The sequence below is a fragment of the Lacerta agilis genome, chromosome 8 (genome assembly GCF_009819535.1).
Source record: "Lacerta agilis isolate rLacAgi1 chromosome 8, rLacAgi1.pri, whole genome shotgun sequence".
Lineage (NCBI taxonomy): Eukaryota > Metazoa > Chordata > Lepidosauria > Squamata > Lacertidae > Lacerta > Lacerta agilis.
In genome coordinates, this window is record NC_046319.1 from 79324817 (window position 1) to 79348056 (window position 23240).

General features: G+C 47.8%; 4 protein-coding genes across 4 annotated transcripts in view; all 4 read left to right on the plus strand.

The window, feature by feature from the left end:
• Window positions 1–501: 501 nt before the first annotated feature.
• On the plus strand, window positions 502–12328 carry LOC117052073 (zinc finger and SCAN domain-containing protein 16-like). The gene is made up of 3 exons (XM_033158799.1): window positions 502–582; window positions 11519–12011; window positions 12206–12328. Exons 2-3 carry the CDS (start codon window positions 11610–11612, stop codon window positions 12326–12328), a joined length of 525 nt encoding a protein of 174 aa, XP_033014690.1. The 5' UTR covers window positions 502–582; window positions 11519–11609.
• LOC117052072 (zinc finger protein 260-like) lies at window positions 1770–6382 on the plus strand. The gene is made up of 4 exons (XM_033158797.1): window positions 1770–1979; window positions 2362–2443; window positions 4220–4387; window positions 4454–6382. The coding sequence occupies exons 1-4, from the start codon at window positions 1770–1772 to the stop codon at window positions 6217–6219; spliced, it is 2226 nt and encodes a 741-aa protein (XP_033014688.1). The 3' UTR covers window positions 6220–6382.
• Window positions 12329–12449: 121 nt separating the features above from the next.
• The window catches only part of LOC117051818 (zinc finger protein 850-like), an 87183-nt gene continuing 76392 nt past the window's right edge, over window positions 12450–23240 (plus strand). Inside the window, exon 1 of the mRNA XM_033158502.1 lies at window positions 12450–12612. Within this exon, the coding sequence (XP_033014393.1) occupies window positions 12505–12612 (108 nt within the window). The 5' untranslated portion in view covers window positions 12450–12504. The remainder of the gene's footprint in view (window positions 12613–23240) is intronic.
• Window positions 14008–15650, plus strand: LOC117051820 (zinc finger protein 420-like; the record flags this gene model as incomplete). The annotated part of the gene is made up of 1 exon (XM_033158505.1): window positions 14008–15650. A coding segment is annotated over one exon (1299 nt), but the record flags the coding sequence as incomplete, so codon positions are not given.

Here is a 23240-nt window from a genome sequence, read left to right on the forward strand (position 1 = left end):
CCTTGGGGAGATGGGGGAGTCCCCGGGCGGCAGGGGAGGGTGCAGGGCAGCCAGGAGGGTCCCCCAAAGAAGACCCCTCTGGCTGCGTGGCTCCTGAGAGAGAGAAAAGGGAGCCTGGGGAAATCCGCTTTGCAAGGCTTCAAAGGAACAGCACAGAAGGCCAGCCACGAGGGCCATGGAGTCATCCTTCTTAGGGACTCCCAAAGTCATCTATTCTAGTCCAACCCCCGACCACTCAGAAATCTTTTGCCCAACATGGGGCTCGAACCCAAGACCCTGAGATCAAAGAGACACATGTTCTACCAGCTGAACTCTCTTGCCTTATTCGGGTTGATTTCTTCACTTCACGTGGCTCCTCCTGCGCTCCTCAGAGAGAGAGAGAGAGAATATGAAGTTGGTTTGCTCCACCATGCAAGGGTTAAAAGGAACTGAGCTGCATTCCTAGAGAAGACAGGAAATAAAGGGGGACGAGGTCCTCCCGGGCAAAAGCCCTCCCCCTTTTCCAGGTTCCTCCCTGCAAGAGGGGGAAGGGGGTTTTCGTCTCCTCTGCAGGAGCTGCCTCAGTTTCCCTTCAGGGACCTGGTGAGTTTCCTCTCTTCTCTGCCTTAGGGTGCATTGGAGAGAAGTGGGCTGCAGGGGGCGGGTCTATGGGGAGCCTGCTCAGCTCCTGCAGGGGGATCCCCAAGAGGTTCTGCCCCCCCTTCCTCTCTGCAAAACCAGAGAGGCTGCAGGTAGCAGGAGGTCTGCAACTCTCTTCACTGAGTCAGGAAGAAAAGGGCATGGAAAGGAACCCCGTTGGGATTGAGGAATCAGTCACGTTCATTAGATTTGGTGGAAACATTTGGAGGTAGAACTAAAACCATGTCCTCTATGATAAACAAAGTCCTTCTATGTCACAGTGCACAGTTAGACCCATGGAACTCCTTCCCACAGGAGGAAGGGATGGTCACCAAGCCAGATGGCTTTAGAGGAGGGTGAGGCCAATTCAGGGAGGAGCAGAGGGCTAGCCATGGCTCCTGGCCCCCACAGTTGGAGGCAGCCATGCTTCTGAATGTCAGGTGCTGGGAAGTGCACGGGGAGAGAGTTGCCCTTGGGCTCCAGCTCTGCAGGTGAGCTTCCCAAAAGAGGCTCCAGGTTAACACCCGAGAGAAAATGAGGTTGGACTGTCTTCACCCAAAAGGAAAGCAGAGCCGAACCTGGTGATAACAGAATAAAGGATGCAAGGAGGGAGCTGCATGGACTGGGTGGGCACAGAGGAATGGTGAGGGGAAGCAGCTGGGGAACCCCCAAGGCAAGGCAGCCCTGCCCTCAAGTTCTTTGGCCCCACCCACTTGGCTCTCAGGGTTGGCCAGGTAAAGATCTTGCCCTCAGAATAAAGAAAGAGGGACCCACCCCAAGAGTCTTGAGAATGGGAGATTACAAGTGTTGGAACATCTGGCAAAGCAGGAAAGAAATGTGCCCTGACATTTGGGGGTGGGAGGGACCCCCACGATTGCCTTGGGTCCCAGTTACACTTAGTACAGATGACTCACTCATCCATTCAAAGCTCAGTCTGAGTTGTGGTGCAGTCCAGCCCTGGTTCCTAGCAAGCCTCATCCTCGCTTGCACAGAGAACATTTCTATTCACCTGACTGTGTATTAATTTTATATCAGAAAAATGTATTTTCTTTTTAGGATTTGCTGAAACCTCTCATTAGGACAGGCAGAACTTGGCAGAAGACGTAGGGAATTCCTTTGATTTCTTGGAGGTGTCCTGAGAACAGAGATGGATGAGCAAGACTCAGCTGGGCCTGAAGCAGGAAGACTTCATTCCATCCAAACTCTTAGCCATGGAGGATTCTGGGGGAAGACTGTCCAAAGGATCCTGGGTGAGGAGGACACCCTCCGCTCAGATGTGCAGAGCCAGCATCTCGGGCGGCTTTGCTACCAGGAGGCCAAAGGACCCCGAGAGGTTTGCAACCGACTCTACCACCTTTGCCGTCAGTGGCTGAAACCAGAAACCCACACGAAAGCTGAGATGCTGGACCTGGTGATCTTGGAGCAGTTCCTGGCTGTCCTTCCCCCAGAGATGGAGAGCTGGGTGAGGGAATGTGGAGCGGAGACCAGTTCCCAGGCGGTGGCCCTGGCTGAAGGTTTCCTCCTGAGTCAGGCAGAGGAGAGAAAGCAGGTGAGAGAGACTTTCCTCTGGATACTCCCAAGGGGCTCCGAACTTGAGGGAGAGTATCCCCCAATTCTCTACTCATTTTGTCATCCTTTTTTTGGAAAGCATCCAAGGAATGATATCTGATACCCCTAAAGTGTTGGTGTCCTTTGCCATTCCAGTTCTAATCTAATTCTTTTGAATGCTTGCTGCTCTTGCAGGGGAAGGATCAGTTTCCAGAAATGGGTCCGGATTCGTCTCGGGTAAAGAGAACTCCGTTGGACTCCAGAGACATGCCACTGGGTAAGGAAGAAGGAGTTTTTTCTGCATTTAATCACACTTTGTGGATTTTTGAAACTGATCCGTGAATTATTCTCATATTTTGGTGGAGGCCACAGGGGGCCAAGAGCCCAGAGGAGGGGAGGTGTGTTTTTGCACAACCAATCTGTGAAATGGGTACAAACGTCCACATTGACGTGGCTACTCTTACTTTTCTGAAGGCCCACCTGTAGTTTTCCCTCTGAGTGAAGCATGCACTTACCTTTTTCTCTCGTAGGAGACAGAACGATGCCAGCAAGACCTGTTTATCCATCTTTTCTTGGTGGCGAAGGGGACGCTGCCCCTGTGGAACCAGAGCAGGTAGGAGGAAGGAGCCATGTGGGGAAAGAGGATGTCTTGGGCTGGTTGGACATAGAGGAACCGCCAAGGAAAGAAGGGTTGGATGCTCAAATAGGCTTCTAAGCAGTTTACACACCATATCAAACGGTGGCCAGGATTCACACCATCAGTCACGCACTGGTGCTTTCCCCCTCTCATCCCCCTGTCATTGCCCCCCTGCGCAACTTAAAGGTGTCTATAGGGCATCAGGAGGGTCCTCCCCACCCGGCAAAAACAGCCCACAGGGAAAGAAGAAAGGGGATCCTTCCATGGGGCAAATGGGAATGTTTCCAGAATGAAATGTGCAGAAGAAGAATCCCATTAAAACATAACATCAATTCAGAGGCAGAAGACAACAGAGCAAAGTCTTAACAGTCCACCTTGATGTTGTCTAAGAGGACAACCTTTTCCTTTTCCTTTTAGGGTCCAGTGTGCTTTGAAGATGTAGCTGTCCATTTCACAGATGAGGAGTGGGCATTGCTGGATCCTGACCAGAGAGCTCTGCACAAGGAAGTCATGGAGGAGAATGGCGGGATCATGGACTCTCTGGGTAAGGCTTCCTCTTGGATCATCCTATCTGCTTTGAAATTCAAGACATATTTCTTACGGGAGGAACCTATGATATTTCAGTGGGGCTCAACAGCAGCACCCACAGCGCCTGGGATTCTAACACTCCCAGAGCAATCCTTGTTTGGAAAACTGTTGACTGCTTTCCCTGTCAATATTCTTCCTCCAGTTCTGCCTTTTCGAAGCATGAAACCCAGCCAGATGTGCGCCTTATGAATGATAAAATTATTACAATTATTATTATTATCATCATGCCCATCCCCCTCCATGATGGCCCCCCACTTGCTCTTGAAGGGCTAGCCTGTCTGCAGCACCACAGCCTCGCATCAGGGCCCCTTCACCGGGGGCAGCAGCACAGGAAGGGCCTCCAGAGGAGGAGGAAGGCTGACCCCTCTCCTTCCCCTCATAGTGCCAGGGCTGACAGAGACGCAGGGTGCTGCGCAGGGGGAAAGGAGCTCAGCCAAAGACCTCTGGGGAAGATAAGATACCCCTCCGTATTTTTCTCAGGCTCCTCTAAACTGCACAAGGACGCCTTCTATGTAGGCTTCAAAGTGATTCAGGAAGTTCAAGTAGCTTCTGTCAGATTTTTTGTTTCTGTTCTTGCTTTTTTCTGTCCTTGGTTGACAAAAGAGGCGGGCAACATTGGAGATGGCACAGATCCCATGATTGGGCCAAACAAAATCCATCCCAGAAAATAACCAGGCTTTTTGAATCTCAGACAGTGAACCCTGTAGGAAGACCTCACATCTAACTCCCTTTAGATATTCCTGGGTCCCAAGCATTAATCAGCACTGCCCCATGATTTGGGGCTCCATTTCTTCCTGAGGCTGTAATCCATTTCCCTCTCAGTTGCAGGTGGTGATGAATTGGAGCTGAACAACAAGGGAGACCACGACAAAATCCACACAGTGGGGAAGTTATATCCATATTCCGAGTGCAGAGAGAGCTTCAGTCAGAGCTCCCATTCCACTTCAAATCAAAGAAATCCCAATCAGAAGAAACCCTATCAGTGCCAAGAGTGTGGCAAGAGCTTTCGTCAAAAGGGCAGTTTAACTTCCCATCAGAGAATTCATACAGGGGAGAAACCTTTTCAGTGCTTGGAATGTGGAAAGAGATTCATTGAGAAGGCCATACTCACGATCCATCAAAGAATTCACAGCGAGGTGAAACTATATCAGTGCCATGAATGTGGAAAGAACTTCACTGACAGATGCCAGCTTACTGTACATCAGATAATTCACACAGGGGAGAAACCTTTTCAGTGCTTGGAATGTGGAAGGGACTTCAGTCACCAAAGCTATCTTACTGTACATGAGAGAATTCATACAGGGGAGAAACCTTGTAAGTACCAGGAATGTGGAAAAAGCTTCAGTCAACAAGGCCGTCTTACTGTCCATCAGAGAAGTCATACAGGGGAGAAACCTTTTCAGTGCTTGGAATGTGGAAAGAGCTTCAGTCACCAAGGCCATCTTACTGTACATCAGAGAATTCATAAAGGGGAGAAACCTTTTCAGTGCTTGGAATGTGGAAAGAGATTCATTCTGAGAAACCAGCTCACTGTCCATCAGAGATGTCATAGAGGGGAGAAACCTTATCACTGCTTGGAATGTGGAAAAAGCTTCAGTCAACAAGGCCAGTTTACTGTACATCAGAGAATTCATACAGGGGAGAAACCTTTTCAGTGCTTGGAATGTGGAAAGAGCTTCAGTCAAAAGGGCACTTTAACTTCCCATCAGAGAATTCATACAGGGGAGAAACGTTTTCAGTGCTTGGAATGTGGAAAGAGCTTCAGTCACCAAGGCCAGTTTACTGTACATCAGAGAAGTCATACAGGGGAGAAACCTTTTCAGTGCTTGGAATGTGGAAAGAGCTTCAGTCACCAAGGCCATCTTACTGTACATCAGAGAATTCATAAAGGGGAGAAACCTTTTCAGTGCTTGGAATGTGGAAAGAGATTCATTGACAGACACCAGCTCACTGTGCATCAGAGAAGTCATACAGGGGAGAAACCTTTTCAGTGCTTGGAATGTGGAAAGAGATTCATTCTGAGAAACCAGCTCACTGTCCATCAGAGAAGTCATACAGGGGAGAAACCTTATCACTGCTTGGAATGTGGAAAGAGATTCATTCTGAGAAACCAGCTCACTATCCATCAGAGAAGTCATACAGGGGAGAAACCTTATCACTGCTTGGAATGTGGAAAAAGCTTCAGTCAACAAGGCCATCTTACTGTCCATCAGAGAATTCATACAGGGGAGAAACCCTATCAGTGCTTGGAATGTGGAAAGAGATTCATTGAGAAGACTAAACTTACGATCCATCAGAGAATTCATACAGGGGAGAAACCCTATCAGTGCTTGGAATGTGGAAAGAGATTCATTGAGAAGGCTAAACTCATGATCCATCAAAGAATTCACAGCGAGGTGAAACTATTTCAGTGCCAAGAATGTGGAAAGAGCTTCATTGACAGACGCCAGCTCACTGTCCATCAGAGAATTCATACAGGGGAGAAACCTTTTCAGTGCTTGGAATGTGGAAAGAGATTTATTGATAATGCCAAACTCAAGATCCATCAAAGAATTCATACAGGGGAGAAACCCTATCAGTGCTTGGAATGTGGAAAGAGATTCAGTCGACAAGGCCATCTTACTGTCCATCAGAGAATTCATACAGGGGAGAAACCTTTTCAGTGCTTGGAATGTGGAAAGAGATTTATTGAGAAGGCCAAACTCAAGATCCATCGAAGAATTCATACAGGGGAGAAACCCCATCAGTGCCAAGAGTCTGGAAACAGCTTCAGTCACAGGGCCGGCCTCGCTTCCCATCAAAGAACTCACATTGGGGGCAAATTATAGTAGTGACTTTATACAGATTTAATTTTAGGAGACTTCAGTTAATATGACGTGAGGATTGCAGCTGGGTTCTTCGCCACATCTGGTGACCCATAGTACCGGTAATTCCTAGTACATACGCAAGATGAGCAGGTGATAGCAAAGTTACAGTTAGGTAGCCGTGTCGGTCTGCCCTAGTGAAAAGTAAATAAAAAATAATAAAAATTCCTTCCAGTAGCACCTTAGAGATACCTGAAGAAGTGTGCATGCACTTGAAAGCTCATACCAAGAACAAACTTAGATGGTCTCTAAGGTGCTACTGGAAGGAATTTTTTTGTTTGAGGTGACAGCAAAGGTTGCAATCTTTTTAGCTGAGACAGTTAGAATGACATCCACTATTTGACTCTTGACTCAAAACCCTACATTGTACCTTATTTTATATAACAGACTTTTTATTTTTATTCTTTGTATATTGTATTGTTGTTTTATTGGTATGGCCGGTAGCTGGCGCAAATAAAGATTTATTCATTCATTGAATATTTTCTTTCCGTCATGCCTGGGGTGAGGGATAAGAGTGAATTGGCGACACTGATGAGGTTGCTTTCCATGCTGAGCTTTCCTAGGAAGGACTTGGTGTAAAACTTGTGATAGTTGATAGAATATTAGATATTACAGATTTTGATTCTATTCGAAGTCTCCTAGTACTTACTGCATTTAGCCTTTTCGATAGAATGTTGAATCCCTGGTACAAAGTTTCCATGCTCATTTCCGTCGCTGATTGTAAGGCGGGAGAAGCAAGGTTTTATACTGACATCTGAAGGATACTAGACAAATAAAGTTTATTTGATATACAGCTGAACCTTGGTTTTTTTAGCGTCTTCGAAGCTGAACGTTCAGTTTTCAAATGCCAAAAACCTAGAAGTAATTGTTTCAGTTTTCCAACGCTCCTTGGACATCGGGAAGTTTTCCGCTGCATGTTTTTCCATTTTTTATTTTGCGCCTCAGTTTTTGAATGTCTTCTGACAGATTGTAGTTCTACCTGGTGATACAAATTGTTCTATATAGGTTTATCTAGAGCAGGGGTAGGCAACCTAAGGCCTGTTGGCCGGATGCTGCCCAATCGCTTGTAAATGTGGCTTGCCGACGGTCCAGGAATCAGCGTGTTTTTACATGAGTAGAATGTGTACATTTGAAACGCATCTCTGGCTTATTTGTGGGGCATAGGAATCTGTTCCTTTTCACACACCCCAAAAAAGATATAGTCTGGCCCACCACGTGGTCTGAGGGAAAGTGGACCTGCCCACGAATGAAAAAGGTTGCTGACCCCTGATCTAGAGCTTGCAGATATCACAAGAAGGGTTGTCTATATTTGGAAAATTAGTAATATCAAAAGGGAAATGCTTTATTAGGAAGAAAAAACAAGACAGTAATACCGAAGGAAATGGGGTTGGGAAGAGGCTGGTGCGGTTTTAAGGCAGTGTTTGACCTCAGAGTTCAGGTCTCTGTCCTTTCAGGGTGCTGTTGGCATCCAAAGGAAAGCCAGGCTGGTGCCCGGAGAGCTTGGCGAGGAAAAGGCCCCCCAGGAGGATGTCCTTGCAGAGCCTCTCCCCCTCCGGACCTTCCGTGCTCCTCCTGCTTCTGTTTCCAAGGGCGGGGACAGCTCAGAAGCCAGCCCAGAGGGTCCCCCAAAGGAGACCCCCGTGCGTGCACACCATGCTTTGGAGAGGGAGGGGGGAGCTGGGAGTGCAAAGGGTTAAAAGGAACTGAGCTGGATTCCTAGAGAGGACCGGGAATAAAGGGAGGAGGCTCCCCAGAGCAAAGGGTCCCCCATCCCTTTCTGCATGGAGAAGGAGGGGGGCTGTTGTCTCCCTGCACCGCAAGTGCTGCCTCGGTGGCGCCTTCTGGGATCCGGTGAGTCTCCCTTCTCTTCCCGCTTCGGTTGCCTTGGGGAGATGGGGGAGTCCCCGGACTACAGGGGAGAGTGCGGGGCAGCCAGGAATGTCCCCCAAAGAAGACCCCTCTGGCTGCGTGGATCCACAGAGAGAGAGAGAGAAGGGTGTGGGAATGTTGAGGGATGTGGGAGAGGATATATTGTTTTAGATATCCTATCCCAACTTGCGTTTACAAGCTCGATAATATCAGCAGATCTAACATTCCCTTTTTACTTCATATGCGCAGCAGATAGTTTGCATAGACTCGCTAGAGTCATTAAAAATATTGTCCTGGTGTCTTCCCCTTTTTATCCCTCTTTCAATAAGACACTTCACAGTGTTTGGTAAAGTGTATAACGTTTACTTTACAAGTAATCATCTAGTCACACACAGGATCCTAGAGGCAGGCTTAAAAGTTACTAAATAATATACATATGGTGACTTTCTCCTTTTGAGAGAAAGTCCCTCTTTTTACTTTTGGCCTAGTGCCAATGGTGCATTTTAATAATGCTGCTTTTAAACTGTCTTAGAGATCAACACGACAACTGACCAGCGACATGGAGACTACAGTTGGAAGCTCCCAACTGTGGAGTTCACTTCCAACTGTAGAGTTCCATATAAGGAAGTTGGGTTTGACTGCCCCTGTCCTTTTACATCCCACAAAGGGAGCCTGGGGAGCTCTGCTTTGCAAGGGTTCAAAGGAACAGCGCAGAAGGCCATCCACGAAGGCATCCTTCTTAGGGACCCCCAAAGTCATCTAGCCCAACCCCCGGCCACGTAGGAATCTCTTGACCTATCCAAGACCCTGAGATCAAAGTATTCTACCAGCTGAGCTCTCCTGCCTTACCTGGGGCTCGAACCCAAGACCCTGACATCAAAGAGACATATTTTCTACTGAGCTCTCCTGCCTTATTCGGGTTGAGAGAGAAAATGTGAAGTTGGTTTGCTCCACCTTGGGTTAAAAGGGAACTGAGCTGCATTCCTAGAGAGGACAGGAAATAAAGGGGGGGCGAGGTCCTCCCGAGCAAAAGCCCCTCCCTCTTTCCCAGGTCCATCCTCTCCTCCACAGGAGCTGCCTCAGTTTCCCTTCAGGGACCTGGTGAGTTTCCTCTCTTTTCTGCCTTAGGGTGCATTGGGGGAGAAGTGGGGCGGGTCCATGGGGAGCCTGCTCAGCTCCTGCAGGGGGATCCCCAAGAGGTTCTGCCCCCCTTCGTCTCTCCAAAACCAGGGAGGCTGCAGGTAGGAGGAGGTCTGTAACTCTCTTCTTCCTTTGCATCAAGACGCCCCTTTCTCCTTTGGGGAGGGGGGGGGTCACTGAGTCAGGAAGAAAAGGGCATGCAAAGGAACCCCGTTGGGATTGAGGAATCAGTCATGTTCATGGAAACATTTGGGGGTAGAACTAAAACCTTGTCCTCTATGATAAACAAAGTCCTTCTATGTCACAGTGCTCCGTTGGACCCATGGAACTCCTTCCCACAGGAGGAAGGGATGGCCACCAAGCCAGATGGCTTTAGAGGAGGATGAGGCCAATTCAGGGAGGAGCAGAGGGCTAGCGATGGCTCCTGCCCCCCAAAGTTGGAGGCAGCCATGCTTCTGAGAGAGAGTTGCACCTGGGCTCCAGCCTTGCTGGTGGGCTTCCCAAAAGAGGCTCCAGGTTGGCACCCGAGAGAACAGGAGACTGGACTGTCTTCACCCAAAAGGAAAGCAGAGCCCAACCGGGTGATAACAGAATAAAGGATGTATGGCGGGAGCTGCATGGACAGGGAGGGGCACAGAGGAATGGTGAGGGGAAGCAGCTGGGGAACCCCAAGGGAAGGCAGCTGTGGGCCAGGGGAGGGGTTTGGGGCAATGATGATTGGTCAGAGGGAGAAGACTGGGAGGAGGAGGAATCTGAAGCTGAAGAGGTAAGGGGGCTTAGTGAGTGGGGGGAATCTGTGGCAGAGAGCATTCCAGACTCAGAGGCAGGAGCATGGAATGAGGGAGGCCAAGAGGTAAGGATGATTCCAGCCCTGCCCTTGAGTTATTTGTTGTTGTTTTTTTAATAAGAATTCATTGACATTTTCATAAAGAAACATATACCCACACCCACACCTACAAATATAAAACAAATACAAATATTGCCATGATTCTTCTTCTTATTCATATACATAAAGAAAAATTTCTATTTCTGAATCTTGACAGTTGACTTCCCCTGCCTTTTCATCTTCGGTTTTAAGTCCATAATCTACTTTAATAACAACGTCTCTCTAAAAATTAAATTCATTTAAAGAAACAATCATCTTAATCTATAATAGCTGATAATAAACAATCATCTTAATCTTTAATAGCTAATATTAGCTAATAATTAATAATAAACAATCATCTTATTCTGTAGTAATTAATAGTAAATCCTTAAATCTTAACAAATTATTCTTATAACAGATCTATACTAACTTCTTCTATCCCTTATACTGCTGCTAATAACATGAAATTCCAAATATCCCTTTTCTTATTAAAAAAAGAACAAAATAAAACTTACAGTCTTCACCCTCCGATTTCAGATTACCATAACAGACCATTTAGATTTTACACTTAATAATTCACCCTACCTGCCCTTGAGTTATTTGTTCCCACCCACCTGTTCTTTGGCCCCACCCACTTGGCTCTCAGGGTTGGCCAGGTAAAGATCTGGCCCTCAGAATAAAGAAAGAGGGACCCACCCCAGGAGTCTTGAGAATGTGGGAGATTGCAAGTGCTGGAACACGAGGCAGAAGCAGGAAAGAAATGTGCCCTGACATTTGGGGGTGGGAGGGACCCCCACGATTGCCTTGGGTCCCAGTTACACTTAGTACAGATTGTGCTGGCCCCAGGGGTTGGGGCTGGTTAGCTTTTATCTGACCCTATGCTTAGGGCGGCCCCGATCCTCTGGAGACACTCCTCTCCTCTGGGCCCGGAGGCAAGCACTCCTCCTGTAAGCACTTAGCTCTCTTCGCCTCTTTGTCCTGAGCTTCTGCAGCTCAGGAGAGGCTGGTGGGTTACTGGACCCAGCTTCCTCTGATGAGGCTGGGAGTGGAGCACCTGCAGGCAATGGGTCCTCCCTCCCATCAGGAGCCAGAGCAGACTCTGCTGATGCCTGCACCTGGGGATCCAGCACAGGTGGGGATCCTTCAGGCTCAAGCCCTGGCCCTGGCTCAGCTGGTTCTGGAGGCGGGGAATCCTGTGCAGGCTGGGATCCCTCAGATTCAGCATCTGAGTCTGACTCCCAGGCCATCACACAGATGACTCACTCATCCATTCAAAGCTCAGTCTGAGTTTTGGTGCAGTCCAGGCCCGGTTCCTCGCTTGCCCAGGGAACATTTCTATTCACCTGACTGTGTATTATTTTTATATCAGAAAAATGTGTTTCCTTTTAGGATTTGCTAAAACCTCTCATTATGACAGGCAGAACTTGGCAGAAGATGTAGGGAATTCCTTTGATTTCTTGGAGGTGTCCTGAGAACAGAGATGGAAGAGCAAGAGTCAGCTGGGCCTGAAGCAGGAAGACTTCATTCCATCCAAACTCTTAGCCATGGAGGATTCTGGGGGAAGTCTGTCCAAAGGATCCTGGGTGAGGAGGACACCCACCACTCAGATGTGCAGATCCAGCATCTGGGGCGGTTTTGCTACCAGGAGGCCAAAGGACCCCGAGAGGTTTGCAACCGACTCTACCACCTTTGCCGTCAGTGGCTGAAACCAGAAACCCACACGAAAGCTGAGATGCTGGACCTGGTGATCTTGGAGCAGTTCCTGACTGTCCTTCCCCCAGAGATGGAGAGCTGGGTGAGGGAATGTGGAGCGGAGACCAGTTCCCAGGCGGTGGCCCTGGCCGAAGGTTTCCTCCTGAGTCAGGCAGAGGAGAGAAAGCAGGTGAGAGAGACTTTCCTCTGGATACTCCCAAGGGGCTCCGAACTTGAGGGAGAGTATCCCCCAATTCTCTACTCATTCTGTCATCCTTTTTTTGGAAAGCATCGGAGGAATGATATCCGATACCCCTAAAGTGTTGGTGTCCTTTGCCATTCCACTTCTAATCTAATTCTTTTGAATGCTTGTTGCTCTTGCAGGGGAAGGATCAGGTTCCAGAAATGGGTCTGGATTCGTCTCAGGTAGAGGGAACTCCGTTGGACTCCAGAGACAGGCCACTTGGTAAGGAGGAAGGAGTTTTTTCTCCATTTTGTGGATGTTGAAATTAATCCGTGAATTATTCTCATCTTTTGGTGGAGGTCACAGGGGGCCAAGAGCCCAGAGGAGAGGAGGTGTATTTTTGCACAACCAATCTGTGAAATGGGTACAAACGTCCACATTGACGTGGCTACTCTTACTTTTCTGAAGGCCCACCTGTAGTTTTCCCTCTGAGTGAAGCATGCACTTACCTTTTTCTCTCGTAGGAGACAGAACGATGCCAGCAAGACCTGTTTGTCCATCTTTTCTTGGTGGCAAAGGGGACGCTGCCCCTGTGGAACCAGAGCAGGTAGGAGGAAGGAGCCATGTGGAGAAAGAGGATGTCATGGGCGGGTTGGACACAGAGGAATGGTGGGAAAGAAGGGTTGGATGCTCAAATAGGCTTCTAAGCAGTTTACACACCATACCAAACAGTGGCCAGGATTCACACCATCAGTCGTGCACTGGGGCTTTCCCCCTCTCATCCCCCTGTCATTGCCCCCCCTGCACAACTTAAAGGTGTCTATAGGGCATCAGGAGGGTCCTCCCCACCCGGCAATAGCAGAACACAGGGAAAGAAGAAAGGGGATCCTTCCATGGGGCAAATGGGAATGTGTCCAGAATGAAATGTGCAGAAGAATCCCATTAAAACATAACATCAATCCAGAGGCAGAAGACAACAGACCAGAAGTGTAAGAGTCCACCTTGATGTTGTCAAAGAGGACAACCTTTCTCTTTTTCTTTTAGGGTCCAGTGTGCTTTGAAGATGTAGCTGTCTACTTCACAGATGAGGAGTGGGCGTTGCTGGATCCTGACCAGAGAGCTCTCCATAAGGAAGTCATGGAGGAGAATAGTGGGATCTTGGACTCTCTGGGTAAGGCTTCCGCTTGGATCATCCTATCTGCTTTGAAATTCAAGACATATCTCTATGGGAGGAACCTCTTGATTTTTCAGTGGGGCTCAACAGCAGCACCCACAGCACTTGGGATTCTGACACTCCCACAGCAAGCCTTGTTTGGACTGCTTTCCCTGTCAATATTATTCCTCCAGTTCTGCCTTTTCGAAGCATGAAACCCAGCCAGATGTGCGGGTTATAAATAATAAAATTATTACAAATATTATTATCATCATGCCTATCCCCCTCCATGATGGCCCCCCACTTGCTCTTGAAGGGCTGGCCTGTATTCATCCTCGCAGCCTCCCATCAGGGCCCCTTCACCAGTGGGCAGCAGCACAATAACGGCCTGAGGAGGAGGAGGAGGAGGAAGGGTGACCCCTCTCCTTCCTCTCCACCAGAGGTGCAGGTTGCTGCGCAGCGAGAAATGAGCTCAGCCAAAGAGCCTCTTGGGGAGATAAGATAGCCCTGCGTATTTTTCCCCCAGCTGGCACAGATTGGGCCTAACGGAATCCATCCCAGAAAATAACAAGGCTTTTTCAGTCTCAAGGAGTGAACTCTGTAGGAAGACCTCACATCTAACTGCCTTTAGTTATTCCTGGGTCACAAGCATTAATTAGCACTGCTCCATGATTTGGTCTCCTTTGCTTCCTGAGGCTGTAATCCTTTTCCCTCTCAGTTGCAGGTGGTGATGAATTGGAGCTGAAGAACGAGGGAGACCACAAAATCCACACAGTGGGGAATTCATATGCATATTCCGAGTGCAGAGAGAGCTTCAGTCAGAGCTCCCATTCCACTTCAAATCAAAGAAGTCCCATTGAGAAGAAACCCTATCAGTGCCAAGAGTGTGGAAAGAGCTTTAGTCAAAAAGGCAGTTTAACTTACCATCAGAGAATTCATACAGGGGAGAAACCTTATCAGTGCCTGGAATGTGGAAAAAGCTTCAGTCAACGAGGCCAGCTTACTGTACATCAAAGAATTCATACAGGGGAGAAACCTTATCTCTGCTTGGCATGTGGAAAGAGCTTCACTTGGAAAATTACTCTCATTTTGCATCAAAGAATTCATACTGGAGAAAAACCCTATCACTGCTTGGAGTGCGGAAAGAGATTCAGAATAAAAAGCCACCTCACTGTACATCAGAGACGTCATACAGGTGAGAAACCCTATCAGTGCCAAGAGTGTGGGAAGAGCTTCAGTCAAAAGGGCAGTTTAACTTTCCATCAAAAAATTCATACAGGGGAGAAACCCTATCAGTGCTTGGAATGTGGGAAGAGCTACGTTCGAAGAGGCCACCTCAAGGGCCATCAAACAATTGATAAGGGAGAGAGACCCCATTGGTGCCAAGAGTGTGGCAAGAGATTCAGTAGAAGAGGCCAGTTTACTGTCTATCAGAGCCTTCACACAGGGGAGAACCCATATCAGTGCTTGCAATGTGGCAAGAGCTTCGTTCGAAGAAGCCACCTCATGGCCCATCAAACAGTTCATACAGGGGAAAAACCCTATCAGTGCCAAGAGTGTGGCAAGAGCTTCAGACAAAAGGGCAGTTTAACTTTCCATCAAAGAATTCATACAGGGGAGAAACCTTATCACTGCTTGGAATGTGGAAAAAGTTTCAGTATCCAAGGCCAACTTACTGTACATCAGAGAATTCATACAGGGGAGAAACCTTATCACTGCTTGGAATGTGGAAAAAGTTTCAGTACCCAAGGCCAATTCACTGTACATCTGAAAATTCATACAGGGGAGAACCCATATCAGTGCTTGGAATGTGGCAAGAGCTTCAGTCAAAAGGGCAATTTAATTGTCCATCAGAGAATTCATACAGGGGAGAAACCCTATCAGTGCCAAGAGTGTGGGAAGAGCTTCAGTCAAAAGGGCAGTTTAACTTTCCATCAAAAAATTCATACAGGGGAGAAACCTTATCACTGCTTGGAATGTGGAAAAAGTTTCAGTCAACAAGGCCAGCTTACTGTACATCAGAGAATTCATACAGGGGAGAAACCTTATCACTGCTTGGAATGTGGAAAAAGTTTCAGTCAACAAGGCCAGCTTACTGTACATCAGAGAAATCATAGAGGGGAGAAACCTTATCAGTGCTTGGAATGAGGAAAGAGCTTCACTTGGAAAATTAGTCTCATTTCCCATCAAAGAATTCATACCGGAGATAAACCCTATCACTGCTTATATTGTGGAAAGAGATTCAGAAGAAAAAGCCAGCCACTGTCCATCAAAGAATTCATACAGGGGTGAAACATTATCACTGCTTGGAATGTGGAAAGAGCTTCGTTCAAAGAGGCCACCTCATGACCCATCGAACAATTCATACAGGGGAGACACCACATCAGTGCCAAGAGTGTGGCAAGCAATTCAGTAGCAGAAACCAGTTTACTGTCCATCAGAGAATTCATACTGGAGATAAACCCTATCAGTGCTTGGAATGTGGAAAGAGATTCATTGAGGAAGGCAAACTCAAGATCCATCAAAGAATTCACCGCGAGCTGAAACCATTTCAGTGCCAAGAATGTGGAAATAGCTTCAGTCACAGGGCCCGCCTAGCTTCTCATCAAAAAACCCACATTGGGGGCAAAGTAAAGTAGTGACTTTATACAGATTTAATTTTAGGAGACTTCAGTTTGTATGACGTGAGGGTTGCAGCTGGGTTATTTGCCACATCTGGTGCCCGATATTAATTCCTACTACGTACCCAGATCTGTGACTTGCAAGTTCTTGGCCAAGGTGTTTAATGCCTTCTTCACAGTTTCCTTTCTCTTGGCAGATCAAGATGAGCAGGTGACAGCAAAGGTTGCAAGTTTTTTAACTGAGACAGTTAGAATAAGATCCACTATTTGACTATTGACTCAAAACCCTACAATGTATTTTATATAACAGACTTTTTATTTTTATTCTTTGTATATCGTATATCGTATTGTTGTTTTATTGGTAGGGCGCAAATAAAGATTTATTCATTCATTGAATATTTTCTTCCCGTCATGCCTGGGGTGAGGGATAAGAGTGATTTGGCGACACTGATGAGGTCACTGTCCCTGCTGAGCTTTCTTAGGAAGGACTTGGTGTAAAACTTGTGAACATTGATTGAATATTAGATATTATAGATTTTGATTCTATTCAAAGTGTCCTAGTATTAATTGCATTTAGCCTTTTCGATAGAATGTATTCAAGCTTGATTATTGTGTGCCTGCCTTTTGTAATCCTCATGCCACCCTCCTGCAGTGTGTAAAGCTCTGGTGTGTAAAGCCTTATCTGACCCTAGAAGGGCAGGTGATGTTTTGAGAAAGAGGGAGGAGTTGAGCTAGCATCCGTGTGAGAACTCACATATTTCCTCAAAGGTCTTTGACATCTTTTGGTACCAGGGAAGTAAGATATGGGATTGAAATGTCAACAGTCCCATGGAAGTCCTGGTTGCCATGGGCATGGTATCAAAGTGAGACATATGAGAGCCAAATGACCTGGGCATTCTTGGGACACCGCCAGGTAATTTCAGAGGAGTCTGTATCCGCATTAAGCCACTTTAACCTTTCTTGATGCAAGTGGAAGAGTGTTGTGGCATTTTATGAGTCTTTGCGTGCTGTGTATATAATCTTCCTTCTAACATGCCTCCTGGCATCCATTTCGAACTAGCCGTTCTGCTGAACAACTGGTTAGCAAGACTGTGCTATTGCAATAGTTTGAATAAACCAGGTCCCTGCAGGATGCTGAGATTGCTCTCATTCTCTTGGTTCTGAGTTTTTGTTTCAGGTATTCCCTCTGCTGGGTCACGAACTGGTGATGTAGAAGGAAATTTTTACCACACGAGCTATTCACATACTTTACATTTTCCTTTCTTCTGTGAGAAGCTTAAGTCAAGGGAATAATAATAATAATAATTATTATTATTATTATTATTATTATTATTATTATTATTATTATTATTATTTGTACTCCGCCCATCTGGCTGGATTTCCCCAGCCACTCTGGGCGGCTTCCAACAAAAATCAGATACAAAAATATTACACATTAAAAACTTCCCTAAAAAGGGCTGCCTTCAGGTATTTTCTGAATGTCAGGTAGTTGTTTATCTCCTTGACCTGTGATGGGAGGGTGTTCCACAGGGCGGGCGCCACTACCGAGAAGGCCCTCTGCCTGGTTCCCTGTAGTTTTGCTTCTCGCAGTGAGGGAACCGCCAGAAGGCCCTCGGCACTGGATCTCAGTGTCCGGGCTGAATGATGGGGGTGGAGACGCTCCTTCAGGTATACAGGACCAAGGCCGTTTAGGGCTTGAAAGGTCGGCACCAACACTTTGAATTGTGCTCAGAAACGTACTGGGAGCCAATGCAGATCTCTCAGGACCGGTGTTATGTCCTGGCAGCCACTCCCAGTCACCAGTCTAGCTGCCGCATTCTGGATTAATTGCAATTTCTGGGTCACCTTCAAAGGTAGCCCCACGTAGAGCGCATTGTAGTAGTCCAAGCGGGAGATAACCAGAGCATGCACCACTCTGACGAGACAGTCCGCGGTCAGGGAGGGTCTCAGTCTGCGTACCAGATGGAGCTGGTAGACAGCCGCCCTGGACACAGAATTAACCTGCGCCTCCGTGGACAGCTGTGAGTCCAAAATGACTCCCAGGCTGCGCACCTGGTCCTTCAGGGGCACAGTTACCCCATTCAGGAGCAGGGAGTCCTCCACACCTGCCCTCCTCCTGTTCCCCAAAAACAGTACTTCTGTCCTGTCAGGATTCAACCTCAATCTGTTAGCCGCCATCCATCCTCCAACTGCCTCCAGGCACTCACACAGGACCTTCACGGCCTTCACTGGTTCTGATTTGAAAGAGAGGTAGAGCTGGGTATCATCCGCATACTGATGAACACCCAGCCCAAACCCCCTGATGATCTCTCCCAGCGGCTTCATTTAGATATTAAAAAGCATGGGGGAGAGGACAGAACCCTGAGGCACCCCAAAAGTGAGAGCCCAGGGGTCTGAACACTCAACCCCAAACACCACTTTATGGACACGGCCCAGGAGGAAGGAGCGGAACCACTGTATAACAGTGCCCCCAGCTCCCAGACCCTCTAGACGGTCCAGAAGGATGTTATGGTCGATGGTGTCAAAGGCCGCTGAGAGATCAGGCAGAACTAGGAAACAGCTCTCACTTTTGTCCCTAGCCCTAGCTAAGGGCAGGAATGCTTTTAAAGAGGGACTAGAATCTCATTGCATTGTTTTAATAAAATATTGCATCCCAGGCGCAAAGTTTCCATCCTCATTTCCGTCGCTGATTGTAAGGCGCGAGAAGCAAGGCTATATAGTGACAACTAAAGTATACTAGACAAATAAAGTTTATTTTATATACAGCTGAACCTCTGTTTTTTTAGTGTCTTCGAAGCTGAACGTTTCAATTTTTGAATGCCAAAAACCCAGAAGTAATTGTTTCAGTTTTTGAATACTCCTTGGACATCGGAAGTCTTCCGCTGCATGTTTTTCCATTTTTTCTTTTGGCCTCAGTTTTTGAATGTCTTCTGGAAGTGATTGTAGTTCTACATGGTGATACATGGTGTAATTTTAACTAGAGCTTCCACATATCACAAGAAGAGTTGTCTTTATTTGGGAAAGTATCAAATATCAAAAGGGAAATGCTTTATTGGGAAGAAAAAATAAGACAGTAACACCGAAGGAAATGGGGTTGGGAAGAGGCTGGTGCGGTTTTAAGACAGCGTTTGACCTCAGAGTTCAGGTCTCAGTCCCTTCAGGGTGCTGTTGGCATCCAAAGGAAAACCAGGCTGGTGCCCGGAGAGTTTGGCCAGGAAAAGGCCCGCCTGGAGGATGTCCTTGCAGAGCCTCTCCCCCTCCGGACCTTCCGTGCTCCTCCTGCTGCATGGGAGGGTGCAGGGCAGCCAGGAGGGTCCCCCAAAGAAGACCCCTCTGACTGCGTGGCTCCTGAGAGAGACAGACAGAAAGAAAAGGAGCTTGGGGAGCTCCGCTTTGCAAGGGTTCAAAGGAGCAGCGCAGAAGGCCAGCCATGAGGGCCATGGAGTCATCCTTCTTAGGGACCCCCAAAGTCATCTAGCCCAACCCCCGGCCACGCAGAAATCTCTAGCCCTACCTGGGGCTCGAACCCAAGACCCTGAGATCAAAGAGACTCATGTTCTACCAACTGAGCTCTCCTGCCTTATTTGGGTTGATTTTTGCAATTCATGTGGCTCCTACTGGGCTCCTCAAGTGAGCTGCTTTCCTAGAGAGGACAGGCAACAAAGGGGGGACAAGGTCCTCCTGTGCAAAAGCCCCTCCCCCTTTCCCAGGTTCCTCCCTGCAAGAGGTGGAAGGGGGCTTCCGTCTCCTCTGCAGGGGCTGCCTCAGTTTCCCTCCAGGGACCTGGTGAGTTTCCTCTCTTTTCTGCCTTAGGGTGCATTGGGGAGAAGTGGGGCAGGGGAGTCCCAGGGCTGCAGGGGGTGGGTCCATGGGGAGCTCCTGCAGGGGGATCCCCAATCCAGGGATAAGATTTATTGCCCCCCTTCCTCTCTGCACAACCAGGGAGGCTGCAAGTAGCAGGAGGTGTGTAACTCTCTTCTTCCTTAGCATCAAGATGGCGCTTGCCCCTTTGGGGAGGGGGGGGGTCACAGAGTCAGGAAGAAAAGGGCATGCAAAGGAATCCCGTTGGGATTGAGGAATCAGTCACGTTCATTAGCCCAGGTGGAAACATTTGGGGGGTTGAACGAAAACCTTGTCCTCTATGATAAAACAAAATCCTTCCATGCCACAGTGCTCCGTTAGACCCATGGAACTCCCTCCCACAGGAGGAAGGGATGGCCACCAAGCCAGATGGCTGTAGAAGAGGATGGCGACAATTCAGGGAGGAGCAGAGGGCTAGCGATGGCTCCTGCCCCCATAGTTGGAGGCAGCCATGCTTCTGAATGCCAGCTGCTGGGAAGTGCAGGGAGAAAGAGTTGCCCTTGGGCTCCAGCCCTGCTGGTGGGCTTCCCAAAAGAGGCTCCAGGTTGGCCTCAGTCAGAACAGGAGGCTGGACTGTCTTCCCCCAAAAGGAAAGTAGAGTCCATCCTGGTTGTAACAGAATGAAGGATGCAAGGAGGGAGCTGCATGGACTGGGTGGGCACAGAGGAATGGTGAGGGGAAGCAGCTGGGGAACCCCAAGGGAAGGCGGATCAGGGCCAGGGGAGGGGTTTGGGGGCAATGATGAGTGGTCAGAGGGAGAGGACTGGGAGGAGGAGGAATGTGAAGCTGAAGAGGTAATGGGGCTTAGTGAGGAGAGGGAATCTGTGGCAGAGAGCAATCTAGACTCAGAGGCAGGAGAGTCGGATGAGGGAGCCCAGGAGGCAGGGATGATATTCTGGCTGGTGAAGAGGAATAGGGGTCTCCCCCCCTCCTTTGACAAGCTTCCCCCCCCCCAATAATCACAATCAATTACTTGATGTCCACCCAAAATTCCCATGGCAGATTAAAACAGTAAATCACAATATTAAGAAGAGTATAAAACTAATTACAAAACAGAAAGAAGGCAAATCCTACATCTCTCATTTATTAACACTGTCCTTTAGCCCCACCCACATGTTATTTTGTCCCACCCACCTGTTCTTTGGCTCCACCCACTTGGCTCTCAGGGTTGGCCAGGTGAAGATCTGGCCCTCAGAATAAAGAAAGAGGGACCCCACTCCAAGAGTCTTGAGATTGTGGGAGATTACAAGTGCTGGAACACGAGGCAGAAGCAGGAAAGAAATGTGCCCTGACATTTGGGGGTGGGAGGGACCCCCACAATTGCCTTGGGTCCCAGTTACACTTAGTACAGATGACTCACTCATCCATTCAAAGCTCAGTCTGAGTTGTGGTGCAATCCAGCCCGGGTTCCTAGCAAGACTCATCCTCGCTTGCCCGGGGAACATTTCAATTCACCTGACTGTGTATTAATTTTATATCAGAAAAATGCATAATATTCAATTTGAGGACTGGGGAAAATTATGGAAAGTAAATCAGAAATTCACAGACTGCTCCTTTTTGAAGGAAAATTATAGGAAGATGATGTACAGATGGTATATTACACCAGACAAAATGGTAAAAATGTATAAAACTGGGTCAAACATATGTTGGAAAAGAATGGACCTTTTGTCATACGTGGTGGGAATGCAGAGAAGTTAAAAAATATTCGGAGATGATATACCATATATTCTGGCGTATAAGATGACTTTTTAACCCCGAAAAATGTTATCCAAAGTCGGGGGGGTCGTCTTATATGGTGGATCAACACCCTCTCTCTCTCTGTCTCTCTCACCCTTGCAGGAACGCAGGGTAGGGTGGGGGGCACGCTCAGATAACCCCCAAGCTGATCCTTCTTGGCTTTTAGTCGTTCAGCCAGTGAGACTCTTACTCTGAAGCTTCCCCCCACTTCAGCTCTATTCCCCCCCCGCCCCTCCCTGCTGGCTGATCTCTGCCTCTCCACATAGAAAAGGACCAGCCGCTTGCATAATAGCCTCATTCCAAGAAGAAAAAAGCACCACCCATTGCTCTTGAAACCCCAAAAATCCTGCACAAATGCCTGCCTTAATTTCTCTGCAAGTTCCCTACTCCCTCCTCCCTTGCGCGTGGTGGTGCGGGGGAACACTCAGAAGTCTTCTCTTTGGTCCTCCACCACCCCACCCCCTCTACTCCCAGCCCTTTCCTGCTTTCCGGAGCGAGATCTGAGAGGCAGAGATGGAGGAAGTAGGATACAAGGACACTATTTCGCTTCACTGCTGTCCTCAGGCGAGTATATCCCAAACACTACATTTTAACAGGAAAAGTTTGGGGGTCGTCTTGTACGCCGGAATATACGGTAAAATGAATTGGAAAAAAATGTGCAAAATTATTAAACAGTGGGTGGACATAGCAGACGACACAGTGATTCTCCAAGCAGCTCTGTTTATTCTCAGGCTGGAACAGGACTGAACTGAAGGGCTCAGCAGCCTGCTGATATAGAACTCAGCCACAAGCAACAGTAACAACTTTCTGTAGTTACCCAATCCCTGAACGTCACTTTCAATCCCTCATTTGCATGTGCGGACCTGAGTGAGAACTGCAGCAGAGTGAACTATATACACACACCCCTAGTGGCCTAGGGTGAGAACTCCAATACATAACAAAAATGACTTTTGTTAAAAAACCAGAAGCATTTTTATTAGGGGTTTTAGGTCAAGATTGGTCAAAGAAAACCAGGAGCCTATTTATGTATGCCACAAAAGCGGCAAGAATTTTATTAGCAGAAGGTTGGAAGAAGGAGGAAATCCCAACGAAAGAACAATGGCAAGAGAAACTGATGAGCTATGCGGAAATGGCAAACTTAACATATAAACATTCACAACTTTATTAGTAGGATATTTAAAGATATGATAAGGATATGTACAATTTTATAACATGCAGAAACAACATGTATAAACAAATCAAAGAAGGGAGCTGAGGGAAGTCCAAGAAGGGGGGGGGGAGGTAATTTGTTGGATTGATTGATAATATGTTTTGTTTAAATTTGTTTAATAAAAATACATTTTTTAAATTATATCAGAAAAATGTATTTGCTTTTTAGGATTTGCTGAAACCTCTCATTAGGACAGGCAGAACTTGGCAGAAGACGTAGGGAATTCCTTTGATTTCTTGGAGGTGTCCTGAGAACAGAGATGGATGAGCAAGACTCAGCTGGGCCTGAAGCAGGAAGACTTCATTCCATCCAAACTCTTAGCCATGGAGGATTCTGGGGGAAGTCTGTCCAAAGGATCCTGGGTGAGGAGGACACCCTCCGCTCAGATGTGCAGAGCCAGCATCTCGGGCGGCTTTGCTACCAGGAGGCCAAAGGACCCCGAGAGGTTTGCAACCGACTCTACCACGTTTGCCGTCAGTGGCTGAAACCAGAAACCCACACGAAAGCTGAGATGCTGGACCTGGTGATCTTGGAGCAGTTCCTGGCTGTCCTTCCCCCAGAGATGGAGAGCTGGGTGAGGGAATGTGGAGCGGAGACCAGTTCCCAGGCGGTGGCCCTGGCCGAAGGTTTCCTCCTGAGTCAGGCAGAGGAGA

Bases quoted from the DNA above. Each gene is read 5' to 3' on its own strand.
- LOC117052072 (XM_033158797.1), top strand. From the start codon at position 1,770: ATGAGCAAGACTCAGCTGGGCCTGAAGCAGGAAGACTTCATTCCATCC. The intron at 1,980-2,361 runs GTCAGTGGCTGA...CTGCTCTTGCAG, and splicing joins CCGACTCTACCACCTTTGCC to GGGAAGGATCAGTTTCCAGA. The intron at 4,388-4,453 runs GCAAGAGCTTTC...GGGAGAAACCTT, and splicing joins CTATCAGTGCCAAGAGTGTG to TTCAGTGCTTGGAATGTGGA.
- LOC117052073 (XM_033158799.1), top strand. From the start codon at position 11,610: ATGGAAGAGCAAGAGTCAGCTGGGCCTGAAGCAGGAAGACTTCATTCC. The intron at 12,012-12,205 runs GTGAGAGAGACT...TTGCTCTTGCAG, and splicing joins AGGCAGAGGAGAGAAAGCAG to GGGAAGGATCAGGTTCCAGA.